Genomic DNA, 20,312 nt, shown 5'->3' with positions numbered 1-20,312 from the left:
GAGATAGGGAGCAGCAGGGCTTTTTTTCTGCCAGAACACGGTGGAATGCAGTTCTAGCCCCTCTCAGCACCGGGAGCTGGAGGAGGCATTGGTAATGGGGGGGGTGCTGAGTGTCCTCTCTGCTACAGCCATGGGAGCCGGAGGAGGCGGCAGCAGTGGGCAGGCAGCCAAGTGCCAAGCCAAGTGGGCAGTCAGCAAGATGGTGCACCCTGGCCTCAGCTGGCTTGTGTGTTTTAGGGTTGCCAGCTCCAGGTAAGGAAATTTCTGAAGATTTGGGGTCTGGCACCTGGACAGTGTCAAGGTTGAGGGTGTCTGCTTCCAGCTCCTGAAATTCAAGCTGTATTTTGCCCCCCCCCCCATCAAGTCTGCCCCACATTATTACCCTGGTATAAATGTTAAGGACATTAAGTTCTTGTTTCTTAATGCTTTCAACACTGTATCCAACTTCTGGTTGTTTCCAAATTTCTGCAACCCATTCCCTATTGTATTGTTTATTGCATGCCCTATTCTGTTGATTGTATTGGCTTACACTGTGAAATGTGCCTTGAGTCTCAGTGAGAAAGGCTGACTATAAATAGTGCAAACAAAATAAAATAAATAGCAACCCTGCAAGATTTGTAAGGGAAGAGATGTGCAGTGATGGTTTGCCATTGTCTGCCTCTGTGAAACAACCCTGGAGGGATCACCTACTTAGCTTCCGAGATCTAAGATCAGGCTAGCCTGGGTTGACCTGGTCTGGGCTCAGGTGGTATACTGCCCCTATACGTGGAGTATCCAGTTAACTCTTACACTAAAATAACTGTGAATAGACCTTTCATCCACACATTTCTCTAATCATTTTTAAAGTCCCTAATACCCTATAGCAGTTGCCAAATCATGTGGCAGTGAATTCCATATATTACAAATGCACTATTTAATATCCAGAGGAGTTAGCCATATTAGTCTGTAGTTTCAAATAGTAAAAAGTCCAGTAGCACCTTTAAGACTAACCAACTTTATTGAGGCATAAGCTTTTGAGAACCACATGCATAAGTGGGTGTCATCAAAATATTGATGGCACCCAATACCAATGCCTCAGACAATCTAATTCAAAAGTCTTTTAATCAAATGGATTCTGATTTTGGAAAAGGCGTGCTCAAAAGTTGCAAGTTGCTGCTCACAAAGTAGATTTCTGGCTCACAATACTGCACTGCTTAGAGGAAACATTGCTGCAAGGAGGTGAGTGGGCTTGAATTGCAGGAGCACTACTAGGGGGCGGCTGCGCCCTGCGTGATGACATCACTTCCCAGAAGTGACATCATTGCGCAGTCCCAGGAAGTGACATCATTGCACATACATGTGGTACTAGGGGCGCCACTTCCTGCTGGGAGTTGCCCTGGGTGCTGGCAACCCACACTACACCACTGAGTTCCACCACCTCTTTTACCAGAAAACAAACCCTGGGGAGCAGCAATACAAAAGCTCAAGGGTTCAGTAGTGTGGATCACTTCTGCTATCAGTGGGTGCTCTCTATTTTTATATTACTTCATTTATATCCCACCTTTCTCCCTATTGGTGACCTGAAGTGGCTTACACAATTCTTCTTTCATTCCAGCTAATCCTCATGACAACCCCATGAAGTAGGTTAGGCTGAGTTCGTGTGACTGGCCCAAGGTCGCCCAGCAAGCTTCCATGGCAGACTAGCGATTTGAACCTGGGTCTGCTAGGACCTAATGTGACACTCTAGCCACCACACCATGCCAGCTGTCTCCTGATGACATGCCTCTTGCATCAGGAGGAGACTCCTTGAGGCAGAAAAACGCGCCACTGTTAGCAAAACAGAGCTACAGGATCCAGCCTCACGACACAAAATAATACTGCCATTTGCAAGTCTTCTACCGAAATGTATTTTCCAAACAAACAAATGGAAGCCTCAACTGGGTTAGAGGATTCCTGGAGATTTGGGGGTAGAGTTTGGGGAGAGCAAGGTTTGGGGAGCGAAGGGACCTCAGTAGGGTATAATGCCATATAGTCCACCCTCCTGGGCTGCATGTGAATGGCAGGCGCATACCCGCTGCCAGGTGCGATGATGTCACTCCCGGAAGTGACATCATTGCGCCCATAGGGGGTGTGCCCACTGTGCACTGGCCTGGGAGGTTTCTTCCCTCCCTGGCCTGTTTCCTGGGGTACTGGAAGCCCTGTTTGCAGTTACCACCAAGGGCTACCAGGCTTCCAGACAAAAATCCCCTCAGAATGCATTCAAGTCCTCCTCATATGCATCCTCCTCCTCAAGTTCTCCACGTCCTTCAGAAACACAAATGCACAGAGCTTGATTAGGGCAATTTTCCAGCTGCACCTTGCTTGGTTGCTTGGGCCGAAAGGTTGACTATAGCCTCTAGAATGCTGTTACCTCTACTCTCCCATCTCTTGACAGCCTGACAAGTGCACAGTAATCAAGCATGATATACGTGCATGTGTGAACCAAGCCTGAGTGTTCTTCATTCACAGGAATTGCTGCAGGGTTGCCCAACACACGATGCTTCTGTTCGTGTAAATACATACCGGAGCGAGGTGTTGTGATGGCTCATGTGAAGAAAAAATATTGCAGAAGTCAATCATGAGAAGTAATTCTCTTTCCTCTGAGGATTGCACCATACTGCATTACTTAGCACTCGTTCTGGTTTTAATGGAAAGAACCACAATTTCAAATGTACAAGACCCCACTTCGCACCCTCTAGACAAAACAAAACCTAAGCAAAACAATAACTAAATTGGGGTGAACAGATACTAGACGAAGGCTCTAGAAGTTTCAGACTGTTTACAAGCTTCTAGTATTACTAGTTAACCTCAGGGCCCTTTCACTGATTCAGGCCAGATCTCTTGTAAGCTGCCCGTCCTTCAGTCCTGTGTCTATTTTGGTATGTGAACCCTTGCCAGAAAAACACCCCTCAGGCATGGTTGGTGCAACGTTCCGTGCACCTCACTGTAGCCAGCAAGTGGAAAGTCACATGTGACAACACTGTAAGAAGTACATGGATAACTATTCTTAGATCAGGAAGGAATGTATACAGTGCCTCGTTGTGGTACCTTGTTAAGCAGTCTCTAGATAGCAGTGACAGTGCCTTGGTACTAAACAAACCTGAAAAATCTCCCCCTATGAATCATTTCACCAGCGAAAGATCCAGCTCAAGAAGGTTTAATAGCTTTTTTAAAAACATAGTCTTCATATTCATGATCTAGCCATGGAAAGTTTCAGCTGAGAATAAACAAACCCCAGCGACTGAAGGCAGGGAACGAATAAGGTAAACAGATACTGCCACCATTTTCACTGCAAATACAAGCAGTTAGATTGGGGGAGAGGTTTTGCCTGGTTTTGCTTGTTGTGTGTTTAGTCAATGCAGTGGAAATGGCCATAGAAGGAACAGGGTTGTGTGTTTTGTGCTTTATTGAGACAAGGGGGGTGGAAAAGCTAGCCGGCACCTGCCTTCTCACTCAAGGGCACCTGCCTTTCTCACTCAACTTTGGAAACTACTATTTTCTTCTACAGCAATGAATGCTAAAACTGTTGCTCTTTTTAAAACAAAATCAGGCTTGATTTGAATGTAATTCTGGCGAAACAAAGGGACTTCTCTGCTGGACTTTGCACTCATATGTGTCTTGCTTAAACTGAGCTGTTCTCAGAGCAAACCCCTTACATGTCCTATATGGCTGTTTTGTACAGGTAGAAGCACAGTTTAAACAAGACGTTGTGTGAGTGTGAAGTCCCATAGGATAGTGCTTTTCCTTTGGCCAGTATCATGTTTAGATCAGGCCTTACCAAAGACAGTTGCATCTATGTTATTAGACAGAATATTAGGGAGAGGGAACGGGGGGAGGGCAATGTTCTGGCAGGCTTTTGTACAAAGTAAACAGAGAAGAATCTACAGCCCCATTTCTCCTCTCGGTTGATATGAAAAGAAAATCAATGGCCAAGTAAATAAATGTATCGTTTTTCCTACAGATTCCCAGTGTCTAGGCATTTTGTTTGTCATATTGCCCTGCCAGAGTTACATTCTTTGGGAATGAGTAACTTGGGGGGCGGGGCAGCAGAGAAGGAGATTAAAAATGCTAAAACTACAAGTGCTTCATGAGAACGAAAGGCCAACATGTCTGCATTCGAAATATTTATCGTGAACAAATTGATTGGTTTCAGCTTTAGGGCTGAAGCTGTAATCAGCTATTCATTTTGCTGTGCGTGCTTTTAAAGATTATTTACTCTTTTTAAAATTGTGGCTTGCATTAATCAAGCTGCTAAACAATGGGGGCTCAAGATGGTTCAGCATTTGAGGGACTGGCAATAACCACACGCCCCTAGGATTACCGATCTCAAAGTGGGACCTGGAGTTCTCCAGGAATTAAAACTCCTCTCCAGACATCAGTTCCCTTGAGGAAAATGTCCACTTCAGAGGGCGAACTCAGTGGTATATCTCTTAATTTTATCTCTTAGGTCAAATCCACATTACTCATTCTAAGTCGCATGTTCTCCGCATTCCCCACGCAATCCCGAGTGCCGGTCACATTACCTCATTAAACAGACGCATTTCATTCACATTTCTCCCGAATATGTGGTCACAGGTTTTCAACGGGAGTTTCACGGTGGCCGTGAACGGGCCAATGAGCAATTTACGCGTTTTTTTTTAAAAACCACCCCCCTTCCTGTCTCTCCGGCCGTTCCGAGAGTTCCTATTGGCTGATTCAACTTGCAAGTGCTCCGTAGTCTGCAAAAGACTGTTTTTGACTTCATAGCATTGGATTTATTGATTATGCTGTTTCTGAATCAAATCTGGTAGTTTGAAAAATCATTTTGGGGTGAATCCATCCTCAGAATGGACTCACGAAACTTCCTTTTTAACTGTTTTTTATTTTTTTTACTTTATATTACTGTAATATCGAAATTACAAAATATCAAAATAATGACACTCCAAGGAAGTGAAACTTCAGTAAAATTCAGGCACTGAACTGTCTTGCATAGGAAATGCCCATGAAAGCTTCCCACATGCTTCCAAATTTCCCAAAAAGAAATGGGAGAGAGCCATCAGTGCTGTCAGTGGGGGAAAGAGAGGCATCATTATCTTCAATGATGTTTCTTTATAAGGCAAGATCGAAATAACGGAAAAGTGTGCTAAAAATTTTTTAAAAAAATGGGTGGGAAAAAAAGGTCCCGCCCAAAAAAGCGGTTTTCGAGCGGCCATGTGACCGGAGGGACACGCGAGAAAGACGGATTGGAAGCAGGTATGTGAACGAAGAGGAAAAAATCTCGGATTGGAGGCAAACGGAAAATATCCGATAAACATGCGGGTAATGGGTGAATGTGGATTCGACCTTAATTACTCCTGCTGTCTTTGGTATGCCATAGAGTCTAGAAAAATGGAAGTTCTAGAGTGACTCACATCTCTGCTGAGCTCTCTCCTCAAACCATGTTCTCTGTAGGGCCCATCCCAAATCTCTATGATTTTTTCTAAGCCAGAGTTGGCAACCCTCCACCTCCCTGTGCTTTAGTGCAGCTGCCACTGACACTAATCTAAAGAAAATAACCGTCCTTACCTCTTAATTGCCACTATTCTCTCTAACGACTATTGCAGCAAGCTGTGCCTCCCCTGTGGACAACCCCAATGATTAGATTACGTCCTCTCACAAGAGTTTGGCCGTCATTTTGATTGTCCTGGTAACCAGAAATGATGGCCAAACTCTCATGGGAAAAAAGAATTGTGAAAGCACTTGAGAAGTAGTGTGTGGGGCTTGCTACACTGCTTAAGGAGGACAATCTCCTGGGTGAGGCAGCAAGCTATCCGACAGGCAGCCAGGTGGTCAGTCGCTGACAGAACAAGAACTTAGCACCCCCCCAAAATCTGTTGCCTGAAGCAACCATCTCCGGTTGCCTCATCATAGAGCTTCCCCTGCACTACAACATGGGTGATCCCAGAATTCCAGCCTATTTGATTTATTTTATAAAATAAGATCTTTCCTCGACAACGGTTGGTCTTTTACCGGTATGTGCTGCTGTTTTTATCTCATTTCTGATCTAGACAATTTTAAAGAACTGTTTGGTTTTGATCTTCCGAGTCAAACATTTTGAGAAAGAACCCCTAAGAATTAATGTTGACTTCTCTTTGAGTTTCGTTATGGAAGAAAAAACTCCACAAGACTTGCTCTTCAGAGACCAAAATTTCTCCTCTGAACTGCTAAAGCAGCTTAATGTTTTACGGCAAAACAGAGACTTAACTGACGTCATTCTATGCACGAGTGACATTGAAATCCCTTGCCACAAGAATGTGCTTGCTTCAAGCAGCCCTTACTTCAAGGCCATGTTCTGCAATAACTTTATAGAGAGCAGTCAGGAAAAAGTCAGCCTCATAGGTATTGACTCAGGCATTCTCCACTGTATTATCACTTATGTCTATACTGGAGAGATTCTCATAACAGTGGAGAACGTTTTGCATCTGTTGGAGACTGCTTCCATGCTCCAATATGCAAGACTATTTGAGGCCTCTTCGGCCTACCTCCAGGACCAGCTGACTCCAGAGAACTGTCTCAGCCTCATCAGGCTCTCAGAAAATTTGTACTGTGAGACTCTCAAGAAAAAAGCAAAAGCAATGGCTCTGAAGTGTTTCCCTGAAGTAGCCACTTCTGAAGACCTGAAAGAACTTTGCGCTTTAGAGTTGTTAAACTACCTGGGCGACGATGAGCTCTGCGGAGAGGAGGAGCAAGTCTTCGAAGCACTCATGGCATGGGTTCGGCACGACGTCCAGGCCCGGCAAGGCTACATCCAAGACTTGTTCAAGAAGGTAAGGCTTCAGTACGTCCATCCTACCTTCTTTTTCCACTTCATTGCCAACAACTCTCTCATCCAGTCGTCACCCACTTGTCGAAGTATCCTGGACCTGGCAAGCAGACAGATGTTTTCTTTGTATAGCACTAGTGCTCCTGATGTCAAACCTATGTGGCATGTTCCACGGCGATATTCATACCGAGAGTTCCTCCTCCTGGTCGGTGGTCGGAAGGACAACCAGCAGACCATGAGGGATGTATTGCTGTATGACGAGAAGACGAACCAATGGCTGAACCTCGCCAAATACCCAACACGTCTCTATAAGGCCTCTGCAGTGAGCTTGCACAGTAACGTCTATCTCCTTGGGGGCATCCCCATCGGCAACGGGAAGGGGCAAGTTAGTGACAATGTTTACATCTTCTCACTCAAACTTAATCAGTGGCGGCCGGTCGAGCCCATGCTAGTTCCACGCTATTCCCACAGGAGCGTTGCCTATAAAAACTACATTTTTGCCATTGGTGGTGTTGGGGAGGACCAGGAAATCCTAAATTCCATGGAAAGGTATGACAGCATCTACAACGCCTGGGAACATATGACGAATATGCCTGTTGCTGTTCTTCATCCCGCTGTGGCTGCCAAAGACCAAAGAATCTATCTTTTTGGAGGAGAGGATATTATGCAAAATCCTGTCCGGCTAATACAGGTAACTACTAATCCTGAACATCTCAACTTCACTGTCTCAGTTTCTCACACTATTGTTGGAGGCAATATTGGGGGGAAAGAGATGCATGATTCCAAACTTGTGAGACTACCCGTTCTCGCCATGTTTTAATGTTCCTGTATTCTCCAACGTACTGAATGTTTCTGGACTCATCAAGTAATATAATGTTCTGTCCTTTGCCGTGAGGATCTGTCTCGGGTTCTGCATGACAGACAGCCAAGTGCACTTCCTAATTCAGAAATGTCCTCTCCAGAAAATCACCTCTAAAATTTCTGTGTGCATAAGCAATTATTTCATTATAATCAGCTACTGCCACAATAATGCTTTGTTTACTTTGGAAGTTGGCACCATTTTGCTGTACTTGATTCAGAAGTATAGTTCTTGCTGTGGGCTTGAAGATCAAACACTGATGCCATTGGCCAGGCCAAGGTCCAATCAGAGACCGAGTCCTGAAATGTCTCTTTAATGGCATCTGCCCGACTGCTTGATTGTGCCCATCTGACCTCACCCAGGGTGCCTATTTAATATCAAATGTCAGCAGCCTTAAATACCTCAATGCCACTATTTTGGAGCACAGAGAAGAACAAAGTTTAAAGGACACAGACGGTGAACAGGCTATGGGAAAAGCCAACAGAATGTTATGTAGACAACATTCTTTCTTAAACAAAATAATGGCTGTATTCCCATATCACTTTAACCAACATTAAACTGGCATGTGCAATAAACTGGTTTGCTGTCATGCTTGCATGCAAGCCTCCTGTTTCCCTTTCTTCACAGAACTGCAGTTATGAATTAACTCCAATTATCAGTTCATTCACCCTCCCTTATAAGGATCCTAGTTTAGAAGGCACAGACTTAACTCCAGTTAACCAAAGCACCTACATCCATTCAAAATGGGCTGAGAAAGGTATAACTCTGTTTACAATGGCACTGTTAGTTTCTAACTGAGATTCTCCACACAAAATAATAATAATAACATTCAATTTATGTTCAGAACGACTTAATGCCACACTCAGAGCTGCGAGAGCTCTGAGAGAGCTGTGACGACCCAAGGTCAAGTGGAGGAGTAGGGAATCAAACCTGGTTCTTCAGATTGGAGGGGAAGATAGGAGGTGTGGATGCAAGCTTGCCAGCAAGCCATGTTTGTGCACAGGGCTCATCTTGAGGGGGAATGCGCAAGAACGCAGTTCCGGCAGTTCCCCAAAGAGGTCACATGTCAGGTGGCCCTGCCCACCTGACTCTTGGCCATTTGGGGCCCGTTTCAGCCTGGATTGGGGCCAAAATGGCCCAGATTGGGCCTCTGACGAGTGGTGGATCACTCTCCCGCTCAGCAGTGGCCCGATCCTGACCATTTTGGGCCCCTTTTTGGCCATTTTCAGCCCCTTTTTGCCATTTTGTGCCCAATTTCAGCCCTGAATGGCCAGGATTGGGTCCAAAACAGCCAGAATAGGTGATATCAGGGGTGTGGCATATGCAAACCAGTTATGCTAATGACACATTTCCAGGGATGGCAAAGGGCGTGACATATGCTAATGAGTTATGCTAATGCATTCCTCCAGCACTTTTTCTACGAAATGACCCGTTTGTGCATATTTATCTATTTAAGGATTTATTATTTATCAAGTACCCCTTAACCCCATCCTTCTTCCTGCAGGATATATATCATTTCCCCCTACTCCACTTTTAAATTGAGAGTGTGTGTGACTGGCCCAAGGTCACACAATGAGCTTCCATGGCGGAGTGGGGATTGGTACCCGGGTCTCCCAGACCCTAATCTGATCCTTTAACCACTACTTTCACACTCGCTCTGTTTGAACGCACCCAATAATGTAACATCAACAATACTGCAATTCTGTTTCATGAAACATCCATTTTGGAGAATGTTATGAGGTTAGATGTTCTTTTATCAGAGACTGCTGTTGCCAAGGAGGCCATTTCCAATTGATTATTGTAGGGCAGAGTCAATGGCTCTTGTCATTCAAGTTCCAGCTAACAAGGAAAGCTGCCAGTCACACGAGTCCGTAGTTTTTAGACTATGCCAGATACAGCAGATAATAATGGTCTAAGGATGGCTAGCCAGACCAACTGGCTTCCTTCCTGTGACACTGTGACACTGAGAGATCTCTGTCTTTTGGTGCTACACCTCTGAAGATGCCGGCCACAGCTGCTGGCGAACCGTCAGGAACTACAATGCCAAGACCACGGCAATACAGCCCGGAAAACCCACAACAGCCATCGTTCTCCAGCCGTGAAAGCCTTCGACAATACATGGCTTCCTTCCTATTTTCCAACTGCCAAATTGCATCAGGGAACTCATCAGATCTTAGAGACCAGGCAGGGTTGGTACTTGGATGGAGGACCACTAAGGATGACTCTGCAGAAGAAGGCAATGGGAAAAAAATCTCCGCTTCTCACTTGCCTTTAAAGTCCCTTGCTGGGTGCCATAAGTCAGTAGTGACTTGACAACACATACAAACCTACATACATTGCATTAAACTAGCACAGCTCTAGTCATCCACAAAAGTCAATATAAGCAGCTACGTGTACAAAGATGTAGAAAAGGATGCACATCTGAGAACAAATCCCATTCAGAGCAGTGTAGCTAGATGGCATCTTTGTTCAAGTTGCATTTGGACAGAGTTCACCGTGCATATCTGATGTATGCCTGCATTCACAATACCACGGGGGCTGAGGATCCAGAAGCCCCCGGGGATGTTTGCATTTGATGAAGAGTTCAAATCGGATTGGGCTGCGATTCTGAACAAATGCAGTTTGGATTTGATGTTGCTCATTATCAGAAGGAGTAAGAAAGAGTGTGTTGAATTGGTTAAGGACATAGAGAAAACAACGGAGGCAATTAGTGCACCCCTTCCACCAGCAGATTTTGAGAAGCAATTAAAAGAGATAGAACAGGAAGTGAAGGCATTCGAAGCCCGCACTAGGGAGATTAAAATTAAGAAATATAAGAGGGATACTCTTGACTATGCCAATAACAAAGTATACTACTGGTGGGATAGCTCTAACACCAATAAGGACAGTCAACGTAGGGTTACATGGGCAGAACCCATTAGATCCTTTTCAGACCTGGAAACGTCAGGTCTTTCGGATAGCTCAGGAGATGAGGGCCCTAGTGGCCGTCATCTTCGCAGCAGGACAGTATACTCTAACAATAGACCATCTTTTTTAGGCAAGGGCAAAAAGAGGACCTTCCACAAACCGAGGTAAACAATCTAGTTATTAATTTATCTGGCCGCCAATTGTCCCTGACAGAGGAATCAGTACTAAATAAAGGTCTTGGATATGTTCCCACACCAGGTTATTATCCCTTCCAGACTCGAGTGGATCTTTTCAAATTAATCCGACAAATTAAATTTAAAGCATATTTCAGTAGATCAGAGAGGGAAAGAGAAATTTCGGGGTATGACGTCCCCAAGCGACTTAAGCATAAATCCACATTTATTCCCCCGCTCTCTGACCACAGGATCGATACATTTGAATATATGGTTTTGAGAGATGTGATGAGATTGGAAAGCAAACCCCAACAACCTTGGAATAATCTTTCTGGAGCGGAAATTAGAGCGATTAGATCTTTGAAGGAAGATAATGACATCATAATAAAACAAGCAGATAAAGGAGGAGGAGTGGTTATCTTAGATCGGGAGGTATATTTAGGGGAGGCTCGGAGACAGTTGGGTGACACATCTAGTTATTTAAAAACGCCGTTGGATCCCACAGACCACATTAAAAATATTATCAGGGTGGTCTTATGCGAGGCTAGAGAATCAGGTGTTATTGATGAAGTGTTGTATAAATCTTTACAGACCCAAAGCCCCCGAACACCTTTATTTTATATTCTCCCAAAAATACACAAAAAGGTTTTCCCTCCCCCGGGTCGCCCAATCATTTCGGGTTGTGGGTCCCTTTTGGAACCGCTCGCCATTCTTATTGACTCAGTCCTCAGACCAGTGGTGGCTGATATACAACCTCTCTTACAGGATACCCGAGATTTTATTAAACGTATAGAAGGGCTCCACATGAAAGAAAGAGCAGGGTTTCTCACCATGGACGTGTGCTCGCTGTACACCATCATCCCACATGAATCGGCACGTATGGTCGTGGAGGAAGCTTTGACTGCTAATCAGGACTGTCAGCTTCCGAAAGAATTTCTACTCCAACTTTTAGACTTGGTGCTCGAAAAGAATTATTTTCGGTTTGAGGAGGACTTCTACTATCAACTTAGGGGAGTTGCGATGGGTAGTCCAGCGGCACCTAATATAGCTAATTTGTTTATGAGTAGGTGGGAGAGTCGATTCATCTTACACCCATCTAACCCATTTGGGATAAACATAGTTAAATACTTTCGATTCATAGATGACCTTTATTTTGTATATGAGGATATTGAATGTGTGGAAGATTTCTGTGGCTGGCTTAACAGCAGGGACCCTGATGTCAAATTTACCTGGCAGTATAGCAAACAGAAAATTAATTATTTGGATGTTATCACTTACAGAGGGAGGGATAATAAGGTTGGAATAAAGACTTATAGTAAGGAAACAGATAAGAACTCCTATTTGAATTTCCAATCCTTCCACCCGCGCCACTTAAGGGAAAATATCCCTTTTGGACAGCTACTTAGAATCAAACGTAATTCATCATGTACATCGGATTTTGAGAAGGATGGTAGGTTGTTATGTAAACAGTTCATTGGGAGGAACTACCCAGAAAGTGTGATACATAAAGCTTGGCACAGGGCAGGATGGGTGGATAGAAATTCCCTTTTTGAACCTAAGACGAAAGAACAGAACAATAGAATAGTGTGGGCAATAGACTTCACACCAAGAGCAAATCAGATCAGAAAGATAGTTTCTCGACATTGGAATCTGGTGGAAGGTATAACGGGGTGCGAAATGAAACCTAGGGTTGGTTTTCGCAAGACTAAAAGCCTGAAAGATATATTAGTAAGAGCTGATGTCAGTAGGGGAACCCTTACACAGCGATTACCAAAAGGGAACTTTAAATGTGGGCAATGTCAAATTTGCGCGATACTATATGAAGGCAGGGAGATCTCTATTAAGGGATATAGACATATCATTGGCCATTTTGCAAACTGTCTAACGAAGGGGGTTGTGTATGCCCTTGAGTGCCCATGCGACCTGATTTATATCGGCTGTACTTTGAGACCCATTAAAGTGAGGGTGCTGGAGCATATCTCACGAATTCGCAATAACGTGATGGAGGCACCACTCACCCAACATTTTAAGGAACAAAATCACCGGGAGAACAACTTTAAGGTGATAATCTTGGAAGTAGCCAACAGGGGGGAGCGAGAGGGTGTCCAGTCTTGGCTCCTTCGGCGGGAGGCTTACTGGATCTTCAAGCTCGACTCTGTTAAACCAAAGGGTCTGAACAATGAATTATTACTTAACTGTTATTTATAAATAGGATTGCCGTGGTGTGGATTCATTTAGTGGGGGTCTGTAGCTTTAACGAGGAAGAGAGTCAATTAGCCAGTCATGATAAGAGTGTAATTGACATGAATAGTGGGTGCGCCAGAGAATGCACGGCCGCCTTTCTTCGGGTCAACTGCTCACCAATTTGTGTTATGAAAATGTACCTCTGATGTGATGTGTAAGTATAAATAGGGGAATTTTGTACAGCTAAGGGACTAATGATTATGGAACCGGGGAGTTGATGTACTTCTATCCTTATTAGGAAACACGCTCCTGATGAAGTGGGCACGAAATCTGACGTTTGTAGCCGGCCCCAGATTGAGCGTGAGGAAGGGCTTGTTCCTTACCTGCACATCTATTTTCATCTGAAGGAAGAGGATGATATACTGAAGATTTGCTATCTGAGGAATTGGAGTTACATACCTTTAAGAGATTGGAGAAATAATTTCAAAAGAACTGTTGCGTCTTCATGACTTTCGGTTGTACCTGACACAATTTGTCGTTGTAGTACCTATTGTGATTGTAGAGTTTAATGCATTGCATTGTATATTAAGTGGTGGTTTATAGTCGGATGAGAATGAACTGTAAAGTATTTATTGAATGGTTATAGTAGCACTTGCACTTGCACTTTAAAGATTTTTTCACTTGACTTAATAATTGGCGTGAACCGTAAGTTTTGTTAGTTACCCGTGGGGTTTTCCCTTCCAGCGCTTTTTGTATAGTTATCACAGGTACAGCCATTATTGCTAGTATCTTGCATTCACAATCAAGCAAGCGAGACCTGTACGTAAGGTTGTTAATGTTCTCAGATCTTCTTAACGTAATCATGGCAACTCTCAGTGTCATCCAAAGCAGAGTTAGCACGCTTCCAAGCTCATTGATTTTGACGGATGTGGAAGGAGTATAGGTCTGCTTTAGGATGGTGCTGTCAATATACTTTTCTGTTTTTGCAATTGATGATAATTTCCACAAAGGCATACATCAGTCATCCTTCACTTCAGAAAGAAAACTGGAGTGTGCAGTTAGGGATAGCGTTTTGCCCCAAATCCAGGAACGTTTTTCATGTCCTTGTGTTTCCCAGGTATACCATGTATCTAGGAACATGTGGTTCCGAATGGAGACTCGGGTGGTGAAGAACGTCTGTGCACCAGCAGCTGTGATTGGAGACCGGATTTTCATAGTTGGAGGTAATGTTTATTGAAACATTAATATCTGGTGTTCGCTAGGCAGAATCCCAAGGCGGAATGATTTTTCCCATATTGCCTGACAATGCAGTGTGGTTCCTTTCTCCACTTGGTACTATATATATAAAGACAAGTGTCCTGACTGATTCATCAATGCCCAGCCCAAACCCTTGGACCTAGAAACATGAAATTTGGGGAGAACATTCCTTTTATGATGTAAACACCCACTAAGAAGGGATTTTAAGAAATTCACCCCCTAAGGGGGTAAAAAGGGCTAAAATGTGTTTCCCCAAAAGGATACAGCTTCTCTGTGTGGCTGGCAGGCTGTGGCCTGCTTGCCCCCCCCCCGCCCACTGCCAGCTCGGCCACTCTTCCCTGACTGAGCCAGTCTTTCAAGGTCATTTGCATATGCGGCCTGCTTGATCCTCACCCCCCACCTTCTAAAAAGTCTGCAGTTGCTATTGGGAGTCATTGAATGTGTCCTGAGGCACAGTGCACCTCCCAGTCTTCCCTGAAAAGTTCATGAGGGTTCCCAATTCACGCCCCCCAACCATAAAATGTTACATGCCCATAATAAGCATTATAACTGGATTTAAAGTAGTTAAATACGGTACTGAAGCATGGATATGAAGCTAGAATATTTATATAAATGTTATGGAATGCTTTGTAGGTTGTGGAAGTGTTTTTTCTCTCTCTTCATAATACCTCCATGATTCAAAGGAGCAATTTAACAGGTGGTAAATACATCCTCCATTAACTCTCCACTCCCCGTATTTACCAACTACATTTTAAATCTCAGGGTCATCAATATTCAGAGAATGAATAGACCAGACTGAGAACTAGAAATGTCTATAACATGCTGACTCTTGGAGATTTTGCTGAAAGCTTTGATGGATACCTCAAGCCATGTACGATATCAGAGTTTAAATTCTCATTCAAAGGAGAGCAATTATTCATTAGTATGTCTATAAAATGGTGAATGTGCAAGATCCTTTATAATTCTGGCCTTGCAGCCCAAGATTTGACTGGTTAGTTTAAATCAACCTTGCGCAATTCTTCTCTACAGCAGCTCCTAGCCACATGCACCTCAGACCACTCTGTCCCCGATTAACAGTGCAATCCTAAACCGAGGTAAAACGTTCTAAGTACTAGCCCATGGACTTCGAAGGGCATAACTGTTTAGGATTGTGCTACCATTTGCAGCTCCGCTTTGCGGCCTTCTCCCCATTTCTTTGACCAGCTCCCATGTCCCAGCCCCTATTCCTCTATCCCTTTGTTCTGCTGCTTTCTCAGGCTCTTCCTTTATTGCACTTTTAATAACATAATAATAACATTCCATTTATATACCACCCTTCAGGGCAATTTAACACCCACTCAGAGTGGTTTACAAAGTGTGTTATTATTACAACAATCACCCTGTGAGGTGAGTGGGGCTCACAGAGCTCTGAAAGAGCTGTGACTGACCCAAGGTCACCCAGCTGGCTTCAAGCAGAGGAATGGGGAATCAAACCTGGTTCTCTAGATTAGAGTCCTGCTGCCGCTCTTAACCACAACACCAAACTGGCTCTCTTTGCATCTTCCTAGGACCTTTTTCCACCCTCTCAGCCAAATGAAGCTCGAGATCTTTAAGATCAGCTCACCAAACAGGTCTTATAGGTTTTTGAAGCATTGCAAAACCTGTTTGATCAAAAGCAACAGCAGAATGAGTGTACATATCACAGGCAATGATGCTTGTCTTTTAACACCTCTGGGAAAAATGTCTTGCCTGAGAGACATAGTGACAAGGAAAGGGGGATAAGGAAGCAGGTGGGACCTAGTGCAGTGGGAGAGAGAGCACATGGGGGGGGCTTCAAGAACATTCTGCATTTCTAAGATCAATTCTTCTTCTCATCACAAAGCTTTATGGCTTTAACTTAAGACAGCAGGATTATTTCTCTCAAATGTTGCACATGTAACACATTATGTTAAATGCATGAATATTTGTGTTTGTGTATTGTATGTTTGTGGTGTGTGTTTGTGGTGTCACATGTTTGATTCATGCACATATTTCTATTATGACTCATGATGACCACAAATGGCCACATCTTCTCATTGCACGTACACATAGGGAAATCAACATATATGTGTGTGTCACACATTATTTTCCATCCAACCTACATAAATTTCCTGTGTGGAAAAATCTAAGTGCTTGAAGCCCAAATGTGTTTGCAGCAGAGAGGGAGGGGAAAAGATTTGCAAATATAATGCCTCCAAATGTATTTATTCCAAATCTTTGTGCCAGTAATTCAACTGATGAGCTTAAGCCATAAGCTTTTCGGTTTATTTAACAAAGTACACAAACATTTCAGTTAATTTTAAAACATAATTCATTTTCCTTTAAAGTGGAGAGATTTACTGCTGATAAGTTTTCCTTTACCAGTAACTATGCCATAACATCATCCAGTTGTTCCTGGCTTATCAGCAACTGGAACTGAAAACCACAATAATAATAAACACATTTTTAAAAATTTTAAAGCATCTAAAGTCTCCCCTAGACAATTCACATCAAAACAAAACTGGGTTTATTGGCCTGAGTAATGGGATTTTTTCTCTTTGATGAGATATTGTCTACTGGGCGGGTGGTGTTACTTATTTTAATTGTGTCTGAACATACAATGGCATCCTTCTGAAACCATCTCTTGTTAACACACAGCAATTTAGAAAAAAGCAATTGTCCAGAAAGAGAACCATAATGCCACGCCTGCTGACAAGATCTTAGCTTTGAGCTATCTACTAAATCAGATTTGGCAAAGACATGGCAATGTGAGTGCAGGTCCCTTGCATGGGGACTGAGCAGGAGGAGGAAAGAGGAAGTCCTGCCCCTCCCTTTGCCCTCTTTTACCAGTTATCACTCTGCCAATGCCAGTTCATCTACCAGCAAGTGGACAGAAAGACTTTGTAGTCTCTTTTATCACTTATAATGTCACTTACTGCTGGGAGATCATAAGGGAGAGTAGCACAATGGGTTTATAGCAGCAGCAATAGGCGGGACCTTCTGCCTCCATCCATGCTTTATGGTTGTTAGCCGTACAGCATGGATTTTCCTGATCAATCCACATCAAGAATCTCCCTAGCTAGTCTAGTTGTCACTGCAGCAGCTTTCCCCTGGAGCTGATATGTGGTCAAAGCATATGGAGATGGATTCAGGGCGTGGTTGGCTGGGGCCCTGCGATGAGGGCCTTTCAGGGCCTAACTAGATGCTATATCCTCCCCTTGAATCGGCATGATCGAAACTGGTATTGCGAGTTCTGTGCCGGGAATTTAACCCCAGGCTCCCGTGGGCTCAATTTGAATCAGAAACGTGGTACAGTAGTCAATGGGGTTTAAGCGTTCCCTCACTGTTTTCTTGACTTTAAATGGCCCAGGGATTAATATTTGCCCTGCTGAGTATCCCATCAGTGCACATAGAGCCCCCCAACTAGGCAAACTGTGAATCGTTGGGTTGGTAAAACGGCGGAGAGGTAGGGTCCTGTATGGACCTGGTCCTGATCCTGATCAGGTCCATATAGTTCCTGGGATTAAGTTCTCGGCATGGAATGCACATTCTACCATGGAAAGCCCAGAGTAAAATATAACATGCAGTTAGACCTTCGAGGTCCACTTTGTACACCCAATCTAGGGTGGAGCAGCCATTTGGAGAGAGCTCCGTGTGGCAATCTGGTTGTGCGGCATGATAGTTCTACAATTTTCACAAAGTTATTTCAAGTTGCAAATGAAGAAAAAGAGCTTAATGGTATGGTCAAATGGATTAATGAGTGGTTTGCCAAATAGCAACAGCTTCCATGTGAGTTGCATTTTCACGTGGTCGACAGTTCATAAGAACCAGGCAAAAAACTACTAACATCCTCACTGCCGTTTTGGAGGCGTTATCATGATTAACTCCGAAGCTCCTCTTTATACCCTTGCTCTGAAGAATTTTTCTCATTCAGAATTTTGGGCTTTGTTCTAGGGTATACTCGGCGAGTCATTGCTTATGATACTAAAACCAATAAATTTGTGAAGTGTGCAGACATGAAGGACAGAAGGATGCATCATGGCGTGGCGGTGATCAACGAGAAGCTGTATTTGACAGGAGGCCGCTGCCTCACCATCGACAACGCCATTGAAGACTCTGATTCACTCGAGTGCTACGACCCCAAGACAGACACCTGGGCTTCAAAGGGGAAACTGCCACACAAACTGTTTGACCACGGATGCCTGGCTCTCCAGAGTGTGCCATACTCCAGCCTCTTATGGGAGGAGGACTGAGGGAAATCGGTGTTGTCTTCTTCAAGAGAAAATTACAGATTATTGTCTGCTTGGTGAATGCTGTTACCCAACAGCCACCAAGGAAACCACCAAGAAGGAATTGATTGCTGAGGCCACAGAGCAAAGTAACAATTCCCTATTTCTGGTCCTGCCATGAAGTCAAGTTAGCTGTCTACTCAAGCTGTAAATTTGAGGTAAATAAAAGGGCAGTAAATGGTCTAGGTGGTTTTTTTTACCATGAGGGGAATTTTTTAGATTTTTCAACCTCCAGCAACAAACCATTCCCCCCCCCCATCAATTCTGAGTTGACCCCTTTCTTCTCAGCCTCAAAAAAGGCTTTCTGGGAAATCTGAGCCACAAGAAGTGAGGGCAAATATAACGTAACATGGTGCAGTACCCTAGCAATGCCATCCAGGCAACAGTATCTGTTGATTGTTTTGTTGGTCCTCATGGGTATGACCTTAAATCTAAGTGTTGCAGTCTCCACCAGACAATTAAAGGATTATCTGCTTATATTCAGTGTTTCGTAGACAGAGTAATGAATGCAGCAGCTAGGAAATGCATTCCTTCACCTCAGCCTATGGCACTAAGGAGCCAGTCAAAAATGGCTGATGACATCCAGAGGTTAAATATCTTTGGGCCATTAGAAGATTCTAAAGTAGAAGGAGAGGGCCCTGATGTGGAGACAGGGAGTTGTGTGAAAGGTAGAACAGGGAGAAACAGACAGGAAGGACTACCACCACCCCCAGCCTGGCAAATCTCTCATGGGAAGGGCTGATCCCAGTCCTTTAGCCCCACCGGAAGGGAGGCCAGCGGCAACCTGCTTGAAGACAAGGAGGGGGAGACTGTGACTTGAAGAAAGCCAGCTCCAGCTGACTGACCTGCTGGAAGGGACTTTGTTGTGAGTTTTCTTACATGTGTGTATCCTAATAAAGAAAAGACTCTTCTGCATACTCCCCTGTTTGGCTGCGTTATTTGGGGTTCCATGGAGTCAGAGGGTGTGTTTTCGTGATAGATCTTCATCATTTATGATGTGTATCAAAACAAGATTTTCGCTCCTTGAGTATAAAGATAAATAGGTTTGTGTGGCCCTATCTGAAACTAGGGCCACACAGTATCTGTAGGAAGGACCAGGGGGGAGGGGGGGTTATCAGTAGGGTTGCCAGCCTCCAGATAGTGGCTGGAGATCTCCCGGAAATACAACGGGTCTCCAGGCCACAGAGATCAGTTCACCGGGAGAAAATGCCTACTTTTGGGAGTGGACTCTATTGAATTATGCTATGCCAAGGTCCTTTCCCTCCCCAAACCCCACTTTCTCCAGGTTTCACCCTCCAGACCTCCAGGAATTTCCCAACTTGCAGCTGGCAACCCTAGTTATCAGAAATGCCATCTCACTTTTAATATGCCAGTTCAAACATAAAAAATATAATGTGGTATAGCCCTTCCTAGACTGAATAGTTTTAGATTGCAAATGGGATATTCTATTCTTGAATTTTTCCCATTTACATCTTTTCCTTGCTAACTGACCCAAATCCAACTTTCCCTTTACGAAATCACTGAAAAATCAGCTCTCTGATCATGACCTCCAAAGTTGAACTGGTTGCTCTTTCCATCACTGGAAGACTCATTAGGCTGGATGAAGGCTTTCAGTCTGGCACAGCAGAGTGGAAGGATACAGGCCAAGCTTTTGCTCACATATAGGCAGAAAGAGCCACAGTTCTGTGGCAGAAGACTGGCTTTGCATGCAGAAGTTCTCAGGATCAATCTCAGGCACCTCTAGTTTCAAAGAATCAAGTAATCAGTGATGAGATCTCTCTCTACTAGACATGGGAATGAACAGAAAAAAAATGAACATGGTGTTCGTTGTTCGTTGCCATCCATGA

The 20,312-nt window shown here is 44.0% G+C and overlaps 1 protein-coding gene across 1 annotated transcript; it reads left to right on the top strand.

The window, feature by feature from the left end:
• Window positions 1-3,096: 3,096 nt before the first annotated feature.
• Window positions 3,097-19,382, top strand: KLHL38 (kelch like family member 38). The gene is made up of 4 exons (XM_054985242.1): window positions 3,097-3,281; window positions 6,045-7,490; window positions 14,040-14,145; window positions 18,131-19,382. Exons 2-4 carry the CDS (start codon window positions 6,141-6,143, stop codon window positions 18,427-18,429), a joined length of 1,755 nt encoding a protein of 584 aa, XP_054841217.1. The 5' UTR covers window positions 3,097-3,281; window positions 6,045-6,140; the 3' UTR covers window positions 18,430-19,382.
• Window positions 19,383-20,312: the final 930 nt, after the last annotated feature.

Source organism: Eublepharis macularius, chromosome 7, assembly GCF_028583425.1.
Source record: "Eublepharis macularius isolate TG4126 chromosome 7, MPM_Emac_v1.0, whole genome shotgun sequence".
Taxonomy (NCBI): Eukaryota; Metazoa; Chordata; class Lepidosauria; order Squamata; family Eublepharidae; genus Eublepharis; species Eublepharis macularius.
Note: the sequence above shows the minus strand (reverse complement) of the source record. Positions and strands in the feature narration are given on the sequence as shown.